This window comes from Crinia signifera, chromosome 1 (assembly GCF_055691185.1).
Source record: "Crinia signifera chromosome 1, ASM5569118v1, whole genome shotgun sequence".
Classification (NCBI taxonomy): Eukaryota; Metazoa; Chordata; class Amphibia; order Anura; family Myobatrachidae; genus Crinia; species Crinia signifera.
Window position 1 is genome coordinate 66,940,562 of NC_139217.1, and position 13,873 is coordinate 66,954,434.

The window sequence follows — 13,873 nt, forward strand, 5'->3', positions numbered from 1 at the left end:
ACTCCATATATTTACCCCTGAGACACCAAAGAAGTGCCTGAGAAAAGCTGCAATAATCGGCATGGCTATAAATGGCAGATATATGAAAAGAATTCCCATCAGAATATGTGATAAAATGAATGCAGACAAATGAGGGGAATATGCACACACCACACACATTGAATATTCCTTTACTGGTAAACCCTGCAATGTAGCATTTTGTATGCAGATACAGCTTTGGTGATACACAATATAGGCATGCCATATATCATTTTAATCAGCAGAAGCTGCATGTGCGACATTTGTGGCATGCCTATATTGTGTGTAACTGCAGCTGTATCTGCATGCATATGAAATGCCATGCTACAAGGTTTTCCAGTAAAACACTAACATAGCATTTCCTATGCACACACTGAATATAGGCATGCCACATATCATTGTAACCAGGTGAGCATCTTTGAGGGAAACATATATTACTTCTTCACAAAACGGTGCGAATTGGATGCAAAAGTAGCTTCTGTTACAAGGATGTGGTTTAGTTACAATAAGGATTAATGTGGCCCAGGGCTAAGCATGCTCCACAGTCACTAGGTCGACAAGCATTTGGTCGATATGGGTTAGGTCGACACAAGCATTAGATCGACATGGGGAGGGTCAACAGTCAAAATGGGGGGTTTTCACATTATTTTGGAACCGATATATGCCGACAAGCGGTATTTCATGCCCTACCATCCACCAGGGTGTGGTGGGAGAATAAAATAGTGGCATGGGGAGCGGACACAGTGCTATGTTTTAGTGACCATGTTGACTGTGTCGACATCCGGGACAAAAATACTTTTTGACTGTCAACCTTCCCCATGTTGACCTAATGCTTGTGTCGACCGTCCGTCGTGTCAACCTACTGCTTGTAGACCTAGTTGCTGTCTATCCAATGATCCCATTCTTTGTGGCCATAACTCCAACAAAGCAATTTTAGATCCTAGAGAAGATACATGTTTAATAATTATAAAGTACCTTCTGATGTTACACAGTCCCTGTTGGCAAAGCCGAACTAAAAGACAGGTGCTTATTACTCCAGGAAAGGGGGGAGAAGATGAGGGCACTTTAGGCTATCACTTTTAGAGGTTTTTCCTAGTCCGCATTATGGTAAAAATAAAAACAAATTAAAAAAAAAAAACCTCTGAAACAATTTCTCCAACTACCTGATTAACCACACGGTTCTTCCAAAAAGTTTTCTTTTCCCCTTCTCGCTCCGATTGACATCCTGTTTCTTACAAATCCTGCCCATCTGGCTGCACACAAGTGGTGATAACAGAAACATTAGCTCCCACTTTATTGTCACCGGTCCAAGCTTGGGAAGAAACCGTGTCTGAAAAGCAGGACATCCCCTCCCCTTCCTGCAGCAGTAACACTATACAAAGGGGCTAAAGAACAAGACACCACATCCAAGTTGAATTCAATAGTTGTCAAAGGTGCCACTGTAAGTTTTAAAGGTTGAACTCTGCAGAGTTGTTGTGTGTCGCACAGTAAACACGTGCTTAGCATGTAGCAGTCATTTCATTTCTGTTTAATCAGTTGACTAATTACAACAGAGATGATGAGAGTGTAATTTATATAACAGGAGGAGCATACACAGAATTAGTTGAAACTGCAGAAGTAAAAGTAGATGGCTAACCTTACCACAGGAGGGTGCAGGCCATTGCTGCTAATGGTGTTATGGAAACTGCAGCAAACATATATTTTGCAGCACCAACGTGAGCACCATATATCCAGCTGCAAGATCTATGACCAGGACACAATTCAGTCACTACATGGATGTATAGGAGGAAACTCACTAACACATAGATGTCCAAACCACACATTTTTGTGGGCAATAAGTGGCCCCCTCAGCTGTTGTGGAACTACAGATCGCAGCATCCCTTTTCACCTTTTTGCTATAGGACTATGCTAAGATAGTTTCAGGTCATGCTGGGATGTGTAGTTTCAGTACAGCTGGAGGGCCGCTTACTGCCCACCATCAGTTTTACCTATGGCCAACTTTTGTGTTACCATCAAAACATAAATAGTCTTAGAATGATGTTAAACATGTAAAAACAAGTAAGTATGAAGCAGCGAGAAGACAGCTACGCATCTATCCAAATACTGCCTGAGAAAACTTATTATGTTCTTATTTATACTACAATCAATAGGACATATCCTGGATACAAAATCCTGACATAAACAGGTCTCACTCAGAAGCAGGAGACTGCTTCCTGTATATTACAATTATGCTGAAAGCCAAATGTAACACGTCAGTGAAAGGAAACATCATTTGTACCGTAGCCAGTCCTTAGCAGTGTGCAAGTTGTTCTAAGATCATTTATTAATGGACAATGCTAGGTAAAAAAAAGTTGACAGAGGATCAGTTGGGATGAATGGCGAAGGACAGCAGTTATGCATTACAGCAGATCATAGCGTTGGGATAGCTGCAGTGACTGATTCCTGTCTATTTCTGCTGACTCCTCGTTCCAACTAAAAGACACCATCCATAGCTGAAATTACAGATGCCAATGACGGTTCCATTCTTGTCGGCTGGTAAAACTACAGCCACAAATGTTATTCCTCTACCTTATGTATCAAGTGGCAGCATGGTGGTACAATGGTAAGCTTTGCTCACTCCTGCCATGGAGATATTGGGTTAAAATCCAACGAGTACCCTATGGAGTTTGTATGTACTCCAGTCTTTGCATAGGTTGCCTACCACAAAACTAAAGTGGTAGATTCATTTAGCTTTCCGACAAAAATTACCCTAGTGAGTGCAGAAATGTGGCAGGGAATATAGTTTGTAAGCTCCATTGGGGAAAATGTGAATTAATAAATATTCTCTATAAAGTGCTATGTAATATATGAGGGCTATAAACTAACTCAAGACATGTACAACACCCCGCTTACTGTAGTTGCACATTTAGTTAGCAGTAATGCTCCAAGGTGGTTTTTACTGAGATCTCAGATACTGGGAGGGTTCTGATGGGATCCCTCCCAGAAGGAATGCGGGAAAAAAAAAATATGGAATTCACACCAAGTCCAAGCTCCCGAAGGTTTTGCATTCTAAAACTCCATTTTCAGAGTTTAGGCCATATAACCTTTATGAGAGGGTCATCACAGGGCAAAGGTTTAATCAATGTCCCATAGTATTTCTACTACATATAGGGCGAGATTTAATGTCGGCCGAGTTCAGTGGCAGTGCGAGATGTCCGCCGAACTCTGACTTTTTTTTTAAAGGGGAATTAGCGTTTTCCCAATCATTTACACTGAAAAACCAAGTTGATTTTGCAATGTAATTGATTGCCGCTTTAAAAAAAAAAAAAAAGGGAAAAAACTCTTCACGAATCTCTCACCCTATTACATTTGGCTCACTATCTGACAAGATCTAGTCATTCTCGGGCCATTAGACCAAATTAGCGCTGACATCACATAGAACAAGCCTTACAAGTCAGAAGAGAACGAGATACACAGGCCGGACAAAAGCCACCTACTGACAACATTCATAATGACCCTAATCAGATCCAGCAAGAAACGTACGTCAGCAGAGGTGTTGGTTGGTACTTTGTGGAAATCAGGAACTGATTGTGCCTGTAATTCTCATCTATAACGAGTCGAAAACCACAGTAATGGTTTTCTGGTCATACCATACCATACAAATCAAACAAGTTATGGCCAGGCTGGAGTTCGTGGCAGACAAACTCCACCCTGGCCATAATGTGTTTGATATTCTCCCATCAGGTAGATGCTTCAGGTCCATCCCTGTCAAGTCGTCAAGAACCGCAAAAAGCTTCTTCCCGATAGCTATTCAGCTATTGAACAATGTACTCTAAGATACTGCTAATCTAAACACCCAACTGCTCCATCAAACCTTGCAAATCCTAAAGGCCCCCATACACTAGCCGATTTTGGTCAGATTTCGGCCAGATCAGTCGGATCTGGGCGAAATCGGACCAAAATCGGCTAGTTTTGATGTCCCCTCAGATCCGATGCGCGGTCCCGTGCGCATCGGATCTGCGTCGGGTGGTCGGACCTGCTGCACGTCCGACCACCCGACTTGGGACCTAGTGGGGCGGCGGTGGAGGGAGCGGGGGACGCTGCGGGACGCTGGGTACGCAGCGGCTGGGGGACGCTGCGGGACGCTGGGGTGACACAGGCGGCATAGAGCCGTGGGTGACACAGGCGGCATAGAGCCGGGACGCTGGGGTGACACAGCGGGACGCTGGGGTGACACAGGCGGCATAGAGCTGTGGGTGACACAGGCGGCATAGAGCCGGGAGCTGTCAGCACTGAATAAAAAAAAAAAAAAGCCCATACAATGAATGGGCGGCCTGTGATTGGCTGAGCGCTCTCTCAGCCAGTCAGCAATTGGCTGAGAGAGCGCTCAGCCAATCACAGGCTGCCCATTCATTGTATAGGCTTTTTTTCTAGCACTGACAGCTCCCGGCTCCCTCTGCCCGGCTCTATGTGCCGTCTGTGTCTCTATGTGCCGCCTGTGTCCCCCGCAGCGTCCCCAGCCCCCCCTGCTCCCACCAGCAGCCCTGCTCTGAAGCCCCCCCCCCCCCCCTCTGCTCCCCGGGTTTTTTACATGTGATAAATCGAGACGATTATCACATGTAAAAAATGGCACATCAAGTGCCAATCTAATCAAGCTCCCCCGGGGAGCAGCCGGGGAAGCTCAGGGGGAAGTCAGGGGCGACTTGTCCCAAGTCGCCCTAGTGTATGGGGGCCTTAACATGTGTATTGTCATTTGTATGCGCAACTGATGCAATGTATTTATGTCCTGTTATCCCTCTTGTAGCTTAAAGCTGCACTGTATCCACAAAAAATTCCTAGTACGCGAGAGTATACATGGCCAATAAAGTGATTCTGATTCTGAAGTTAAAACCCAGTACTCTGCCTTTTCTGAACAAATTTAGATATGGACCAGGTTGGAAATTGCTTGTATTTACAATTTGTTGGAAAGAAGAGAAAAAAAACTATGTTGCAGCACAACAAATCCCTTAAGCCGTGTGCTGTACATAGATTATAGAAATTTAAAGATTTCAGACTAAAAATACAGATTAAGGGGGATATTATTCAAAGCTTGGAGAGAGAATGTATTAATCTGCTTACAAGGGGTATAATATATACTAAAGGTCAATTCTTTATTGACATGAAATTGAGGGGCTAACATACACCTTCGCTTCAATTAAAATGTTGGCAAATGCGAATTTGAACCCCTAAAGCACAACATTGGTTTTATCTGACCCGAGTCGCTGAGTAGTATAAAGGGGTAACCTGGGTCGAACGACCTGGGTCCTGCCTAAACTATAGGGAGGAGGCAGCATCCGCTCCAAGTACCACCACTCCCCGTGTGACGTCAGTGACCCAACTTATTGCCAGTCTATTACGGGAGCTTCACCTTGCAAATGCAGTCTCACTCCTGGGACCGACCAGTGTCTATATCCCAGGTGTAACTGGGGCATTTGTGATGTGAAAGAGGTATCTCTAATGTTAACTATATGGAACAGATGTACTTGGAGAGAGCCTCGGAGAGTGAAAAAACTGTGAATCTTCCAGCAAATCAGCTCATGACAATTTTCAAACACAGCCTGTAAAATGGCAGTGAGGAGCTGATTGGCTGGTACTCTCCAAAGCCTAGTACATCTCCCAGTGAGTAAAGCAGCGATAAAGTGGAAGGTGACAACGCACCAGCAAACCAACTCCTAACTGTCATTTTTCAAACACAAGATTGTCTGGTGCATTTTCACCTTCTACTTTATCACCATTTTCTCTCTTCACCGGGCTTAATACATCTGCCCCACTATTTGAAAAATGGCAGTTGTTGTTGATTGGGGTAAATGTATTACCAGGGACTGATTGTACCAGCATCTCTGTTCCTGCTTCCCCTCTATACCGAGACAACGTGAAAAGCAATAGCTACAAGATTAATAATCATCTCTTGTCGTAGTGGGGGAATGAAAACCCCACCCCACTCCATAGATACCCCTCAGCCTACACAACGGTCTGTAATCCCCGGAAGCAGCTGAAAGTCAATACGTGTTTCAACAGGAGTTTTTCACAATAAACAAAAAAAAAAGAAAAAATAACTTTTTCATACTTTACCATCCACATGGATCAGCGACTCACAAGCCATGCAAGGGTACGTGCTACATTAATTGGGGTCTAGGTGGACATTGACAACAGAAAACATGAAAAACTCCTGTTCACCTTTCCATGTGTTGAAAGACAGAGTAGATCTTTCACTTCACACAACAACCAGGACCATTGTGTATGCAAGAGATCTCAAAACCATCGCAAGATTTCCTGTGTGTAGCCTCGAGCCAGCAGCTAGGCAATAGCGGCTATGAATGGGGAAACGACAACTGTAGCTGTCAGAACAGTCCGTGCCACAGACCGTTCTTGCATTACCCTGCACATCGGCGAGCTCTTAATTTGCCCACATACTAGTGTGATTTGGGCCCTTTTCACCCTATTCTAACGCATCAGCCAAAGAAATTGCGTAAAAAGTGTCAAATCGTATGCGTTCAGAGATCACCCTAAAGATTTATCGGATCCGGAAGCCATTGCTGGGATCGCATACGATAAATCATGTGCAAAAGGGCTGCATACAGTGTATCGCATAGGATACTGCTGCCTAGAAAGCAGCCACGGAGTTCAAGGGAAATCACATGCGATTTCAAGCCTCCGAGAAGTTGCTCTAGTATATGAGGCCTTCACAGACAGCAGTGCTGATAGTGACAGGGGTGGTATGCGCACACACCGCCATTGTGATACACAAGGGGGAGTGGAAAGCAGCATCTCCCTCATAACAAGTGTTACAGCTACACATTCACCTCTCCACTTTCTCCAAGCTTTGATAAAACTCCCCCTAAGAATATTTGCCAAAGTGTTTATTAGGAACAAAATACAAACTATTGGAGTTATATATGTTGTAATAATTCCCTAAACCATCAGACAACATAGCAATAATTGCTCTGTAACCTTCCATTCATATGTGATTTTATTTAGAAAAGTAAGAGTGCCCTGCTGGTTTATGCTACAGATGCCATGCGGTGCAGCCTTGTGCTCTCTGTCCGTGGAATCCTGTGGGACAGCTGCGCGCAACCCTTTGTCGGATCACTATTTAGGTGCTTCTCAATAACCATAGGGCCTCTGTGCAGTGATAAGCAGACGGTGGGAAAGAGCAGGTGCAAAGCACTCACTGCACAAAGCACGACACATACTTATTAGTTTAGCTGGAGAACCAGCTACATTACAAGTCAATGTAAATGATACATCTCAATGAAAGGAAGATACTTTGACATGCTCTCTTATCTACAACACACAAAAGATCACTTTTCAATTAGTATTTAATCCCGTCACATTAATAATGAACAGACATTTTCTTTCAACCCATCAACATTCAAATCCACTTTAAAATCAGTTTCAAAAATAGACTTAAAAGGAAAAAAAACTATAAGAAAAAAAAAAGTTCTTGGTTGGAAGCGCCGGTGGTAATTGACAGCTCAACCGCAACAGATCAGTTTGTATAGAGAACACGCTGCCTGATCCGTTGAGAGACCCGTTTTCATATGTGCATCTTTAGCCACCATCCAGGAACACCTTAAGGTCCATACACACTGGGCCATTATGCCCAATGTGTATGGACAGCAATGATCGAGAACATCGCTGGGGGGAAAGCCGCTTAGTGCATACACACTGAGCGGCTTTCCCCCTGTTCGGCGCTGTCAGCGGAGAGAGGGCGGCTTTTCATAGTGCATCGCTACGTAAAGCCGTCCTCAAACCCGCTCATCTGCTGGTAATACCAGCAGATGAGTGTCTTTCCCGGCAATGATGCAGGAATGCGCAGCAGCGCTCATTGCTCATCGCTGGGGCATACACACTGGGTGGCTTTGAGCTGAAAGCCACTCAACATGCTGTTTTGAGTGGCTTTCAGCTCAAAGTCGCCCAGTGAGTATGGGCCTTTACATTTCTGCTATCTTTTACTCTTGCAACCAGGGAAATTCCTGGGATTCAGCAGGTTGTGAGCAGGTTCCAGGTAGTGTGCTTTCGCAAATACAGAAATCCCAGGTTGATGCGCATTCGCGTAGAAACGTTTTTTATTAGTAGTGGGAAAAACCGTACAAGGGAGGCGCATGTGGTGCAGCTCAGACACAAGCATAGAAGAACCAACTCAATCAGGCACAATATCTCAGCAGGCTACCCAAAAATCAGCCCCATCAGATTATTTTCAACCATGTTAATATATGGCTGTCACCAAAGTGATAAATGGGAATTGAGGGGTAAGTTTATTAAGCTCGGTGAAGCGATAAACTGTCTGGTTTTTATCACCGGCCAATCAGCTCTTACCTGTCATTTTTCAAACCAAGCCTGTAGCTTCACAGGTAGGAGCTGATTGGCCGGTGATAAAAAACAGACAGTTTATCACTTCACCAAGCTTAATAAATCTACCCCTCAAATCCTTATTCCCCAGCATCAGTGCGATATAACATTAGCATTACACTCGCATGTATAACATTTGCCAAAGGTGTAAATGTAAAACATGCACAAACACCCGATAAATGTAATTACTCCGACAGACTGATGTAAAACGCTCACAGAAATGTTGAGAAACACACCACAGGGTCAGACTTATATTTAGACCCAATTTGCCATTAGATCCAGCCTTAGGGGTTTATTTACTATGATGAGAGTTCTATTGAAGATGTTACACTGCTATGGGCAACCAGATTCTATTATGTTCTAGATCAGTGGCAGCCAACCCTAGCCCTCGAGAGCTACCAACAGTTCACATTTTCCAGACAACCTAGCTGCTGCACTCATTAATCACTGACACATTTTAAAAGATCCACAGATGGAGCTAATTAGCTCACTTGTGATTCTGTGAGGAGACCTGCAAAACATGCACTGTTGGTAGCTCTCGAGGACTAGGGTTGGCTACCCCAGTTCTAGATGGTGCTAAACAAACAGTAGATTCAGATTGGTTGCTACGGGCAACAATCCAACTTTAACAGAACTCCCTTCTTAGTAAATAAACCTCTTAGAGGGGAAAGGCCAAATACAGATAAAAGTGACACTTCTGGCTTTCTGGTCTGTGTGACATGAACACGGGGACAGATTTTCCATTCCGTACTATCAGATAGTTGTGGTTACATAGGCCAATCATTTGTCATGCATAAATGTCAAGAACAAAAGTGTTACCCAGATCTGTGCCCCAAATTCCTGCTTTACAATACTATACTAAAATGTATAGCACTGCTTTACAATACTATACTAAAATGTAACACAGATGGCTACTTTAAAAAGGTCCATACACACTGGGCGACTATGCCCAGCGTGTATGGACAGCGATGATGGCGTTCATTGCGGGGGGGGGGGGGGGAGCCGCTCAGTGCATACACACTGAGCGGCTTTCCCCCTGCCCGGCGCCGATGGAGGAGGGGGGGACGGCTTTGCATAGCGCAGAGCTATGCAAAGCTGTCCTCAAAGCCGCTCATCTGCTGGTATTACCCAGTGATGATGCAGGAGCGCGCAGCAGCGCTCATCGCCGGGGCATACACACTGGGCGGCTTTGAGCTAAAAGCTGCTCAAACCTGCTGTTTTGATTGGCTTTCAGCTCAAAGTTGCCCAGTGTGTATGGGCCTTAAGTTAACAGAATTGAAATAAAATCTAAATCATTTTGGCTTCACTTTCTGAAAACAAGTAATTTGGGCCATCGAGTGGCCAATGGCAGTACTTCCCCTCAAAAAGGTGAAAATAGATATATAGATCTCTCTCTATACACTTACAGATTCAAATTCTTGGACAAAAAGGAGGTAATTAGAGCCAATTGTGCCGGTCACACAGCTGCATTATAACATTAGTCCGCAGCATGACCTATCTGCTTTTAGTGTAATTGCTTTAGTAAAAGCATAACTCATTGGATATCTGGGAAAGTGCATGACTAAAAGGCGTTTGTTTTCATGGGTTATTACAGATTTTCTCTGCAGGTGTCTGACTGAGCCCTGACAGCCCAGCATAGTAACAAAACAAAATAATCCTATAACAAAAACCATTGTTTATGAAGCCTATGATGCGATGAGATCCTGAGTAAAGAGGCACTAGGCTGTTTGAGCATTGGGCTCAGCAATACAAGTACACAACAGCGTTTGCCATAACCCTGGCATGTCCAAACTGTGGCCCTCCAGCTGTTGTGAAACTACACATCCCAGCATGCCTTGCCATAGTTTTAGCATTTCCTAACACCTTGATGGCTAACCTTGACACTCCAGCTGTTGTCGAACTACACATCCCAGCATGCTCTGCACCATATTTAGCATGGCCAAAATAGCAAAACTGAAGCAGAGCATGCTGGGATGTGTAGTTCATCAACAACTGGAGTGTCAAGGTTAGCCATGAAGGCCCTAATAGCAAAACTGTGGCAAGGCATGAAGGGAGTTTTAGTTTCACTTGGACTTCCATAGTTTGGACATGCCTGTCGTAACCTCTCTTAATAACCACAACACAAGTTCCATAAAAGGAGGAAGTACAATTACCAACGATGTTCAATGAGTGCAGGTATCAGAGGGATTGTCAGGCTCTAGAATACAGAAACACCATTGGATAAGGTGAATTACACATGCTGAACATAAATCTCAAAGACCAGAGATACAGGTTTTGTATGGAAATCATAAAACCCCATTGCTATTGTTTCATGTGTGTGTGATTTGACACAGTAACATGCCGACAATAGAAATTTATAAACGTGGAAAAACAAGTCTGTCTTGATTAAAACCTACAGAAAAAAAGCAAATAGCAATTAAGAAATATGCACAGCTATCTGATGTCTACACTCAGCACTTTCCCTGTGTGAAACACAATCATTTGCTGAAGTCCCCCCCACCTCCGCCTGCTGCTTCCTCATTCCGCTAGGAGGATGCTGACAATTACAGCTAAGGATTACACAGATGACAAAGGGGTTTCCTTACCAGAGAATCCAGCTGACTGGGAGAGCCAGGGAATACAATAATACATTCCCTGCAGCACTCCCAGCGTAACTCGGCCAGCAGCTGAGGCATTCCCCTCATATAATAGGTGACAACCATTGTGAGAAGGGAAACGTATGCTAGAATGTGTCATGCGTGCAGTCTCCCTTCCAACCAAGGCACTGCTTATCACCTATCCCACTCTATACCGCAATGCTGCTTATTTTCTCCCGAAGCATGCCTGGTAATGCTTCTGCCACAGTGCAATGCCTCATCACCATGCCTCACAGAAGGGAGAGAAATGGGAAATTAACATGCAATTTCTAGAACTGCTTCTAAAGGAAAGGGAAAAAAAATTGCATTAAAGCAGACACACAACATGGGTAAATATTGGCCTGTCAGGTTTATCAGCAAGTACTGCAGGAGCTGGACAAGCAGGGGTCTAGCATCACAGCTGCTTCTGGGTTTGATTATTGATCTAATGGAAGTGCATTCTTTACCCATCTTACAAAATGAGGAAATAACTCAGATCTGATACCAGAAGGAGATTCCATTGCAACCAAATATAGCGATTGCTGTGTAACATTAGTGAGAAGAGCATCGTAATAATCTATTTGTACTATAAACAGAAAAGTATGATAGGGGACGAGGGACGTCTTCAGGGTCCCTAGCTGCCGATCCCACTGGGACACTCTGCATCCAATGCACCAAGCCATAGGGCTGTATATAGGAGTCAGTGGGTGGAAGGATGAGGGCACTCATTATGGGTACAGAGGGTGAGGGCCCCAATGATGACAATGAGAAAGCCACATACTTAGGAGGCAGTGTACTTATCGCCAGAGAGTGGGTGGCCTAATGTCCCCCATCACATAGTCACTTGACATAGTCACATAGTCTTGACAGTGACACAATACATACGGGGCACTGTACATAGGGGAAGATGGGTGGGGGAGCACTGGGTCACTTAGCACTCCTGAAGATAGTAAGACCTACATACACAGGGGGCACTGTATATAGGGCCCGGTTGTTTAGGCCCCCCACCATCACATAGCCCCCCTGATTAGTGAGACAGCCACCTACATCCACAGATGGGTGAGCACCCCATCACATAGCACCCATGACCGTGAAACAGCCACCTACTGTACATACATAGGGGGCACTGTACATAGGGGTAAGTGGGTGAGAGCCCCAGTTCCATAGTCCCCCTGAAGACTTAAACAGCCACCTACATACATAGGGGAACTGTATATGGGGTCACTGGGTGGGTGGATTGGGGCCCACGCCACGTAGCACCCCTGATGAGTGTGACAGCCACCTACACTGGGACCATGGGTGGGCAGGTGAGGGCCCCATAAATGAGAATATTATATGCTGTGATGCAGGACAGTGATCCCCCCCCCATACTGACGGTAGTGTTGCAGTCTCTGCCCATGGTCAGGTAGCAAGCTGCATCTCCCTGCATGCCCGGGCACCCAGTGACTGTGTAAGGAGAGAGAGAGCCCGCCCCCCATGTCACCCCAGCATTACCTGCCGGCAGCTCCGGGGAATCCCTCCGCCTTCGGGGACCGTCCGCCTCGCACACCGTACACACCGACACCGGGGGCAGAAGGAGCAGGAGAGCAAGGAGCAGCGCCAGGCACACACCGGGGCATTGCCTCCAGCCCCCGGCCGTCCACCAGACGGACACCCTCTGCTGATGCCGCCGCTGTCTCTTCTTCCAGCCCACCGTATCCCAGCCGCTCATGTCTGACCGTGTAGCCGCGGCCGGGGTCATCACATCTCGGGCACCGGCGGGAGGGGGTGGGTACTGGTCCGCTGCTACGCGCCGCCTCCTCCTCCGCCGCTCACTGCCCGCGAGACACAGACGCGACGCGAGACCCCCGCACTCGGTTCGCTCACGCGCACACAGCAGAAACACCGTCCCCGGCAGCAGTCACCCGGTGGCTTCCCCCAGCCAGCCACACAGCATTCGCGTCATCAGCAGGAGGGCGGGGACACCGCAGGATGGGGGCGTGGCCCTGGGCGAGTACTGTACGTTCGGATAGAGGGCGTGGGAGGGGCTTGGAATCGTAAGGCGGTAGGAGAGAGGCGGGGCAGGAGGAGGGGCTAGGCGGCAGTGTTGGTCTGGCTGATGGGAATGAAAGGAGCTGTGTAGGAGGGGCGAGACGTGACGCTAGTGGTGGGAGGAGTGGGCGGTGACGAATGGGGGCGGGGCCTGTGTGGTAGGAGACGCGGCGGCTCCTGCGGCTGTGAGAGTGATGGTAATTAGCAGTAGGTGAGTGAGGTCATGGAGTGTGTGTGTGTGTGTGTGTGTGTGTGTGTGTGTGTGTGTGTGTGCATATATATATATATATATATATATATATAGTTAGAAATAACTCACAACAGCGGCACTCTTCAGGAACTTTTCAGAAGTGTATTCAAAACGAGCAAAACCAACGTTTCGGGGACCGTAGTACCCCTTTGTCAAGGTGTGTATAACAATAACGCATAAAACAGTTCTTACCTATATAGGAGGTGAAGTGAATAGCACACGAGGATCAGCTGCACGGGGGCGCCGCGACCAGCGCCGGCGGAAGTGGTCATAGCCGGAAGTGCCATTGACGGAGGTCTGTGTGTGCACCGCTGACAGCCGGAGTGCTTGGAACGCAAGCTGCCGGGGTTGTCATGGTAACCAAGCGGCTGTGAAGACGCGGCGCTCTCGTGCTGCTGAAAATACAGAAATAAATAAAGTGGAGACATGTCAACATATATGTACATAAATGGAAAAACCTGTGGGGTGGAAGCATTACAAATCTTAAGGACCAAATTGGTCGAATCGATACATGTGGGTTACTGGGAATGTGATCGTGTCTCTAATGTGAACAAAAATAAAGTTTAAAAGATTGGCCGTCCCTGCACGC

At 46.1% G+C, this 13,873-nt stretch overlaps 1 protein-coding gene across 2 annotated transcripts in view; it reads right to left on the reverse strand.

The window, feature by feature from the left end:
• STIM2 (stromal interaction molecule 2) overlaps window positions 1-12,977 on the reverse strand; it is a 119,054-nt gene extending 106,077 nt beyond the window's left edge. The window contains exon 1 of one of the 2 annotated variants that reach the window (XM_083159176.1): window positions 12,498-12,977. In XM_083159176.1, the coding sequence (XP_083015302.1) occupies window positions 12,498-12,744 (247 nt within the window). In that variant the 5' untranslated portion in view covers window positions 12,745-12,977. The remainder of the gene's footprint in view (window positions 1-12,497) is intronic. The other variant, XM_083159258.1, reaches the window with a different exon arrangement.
• Window positions 12,978-13,873: the final 896 nt, after the last annotated feature.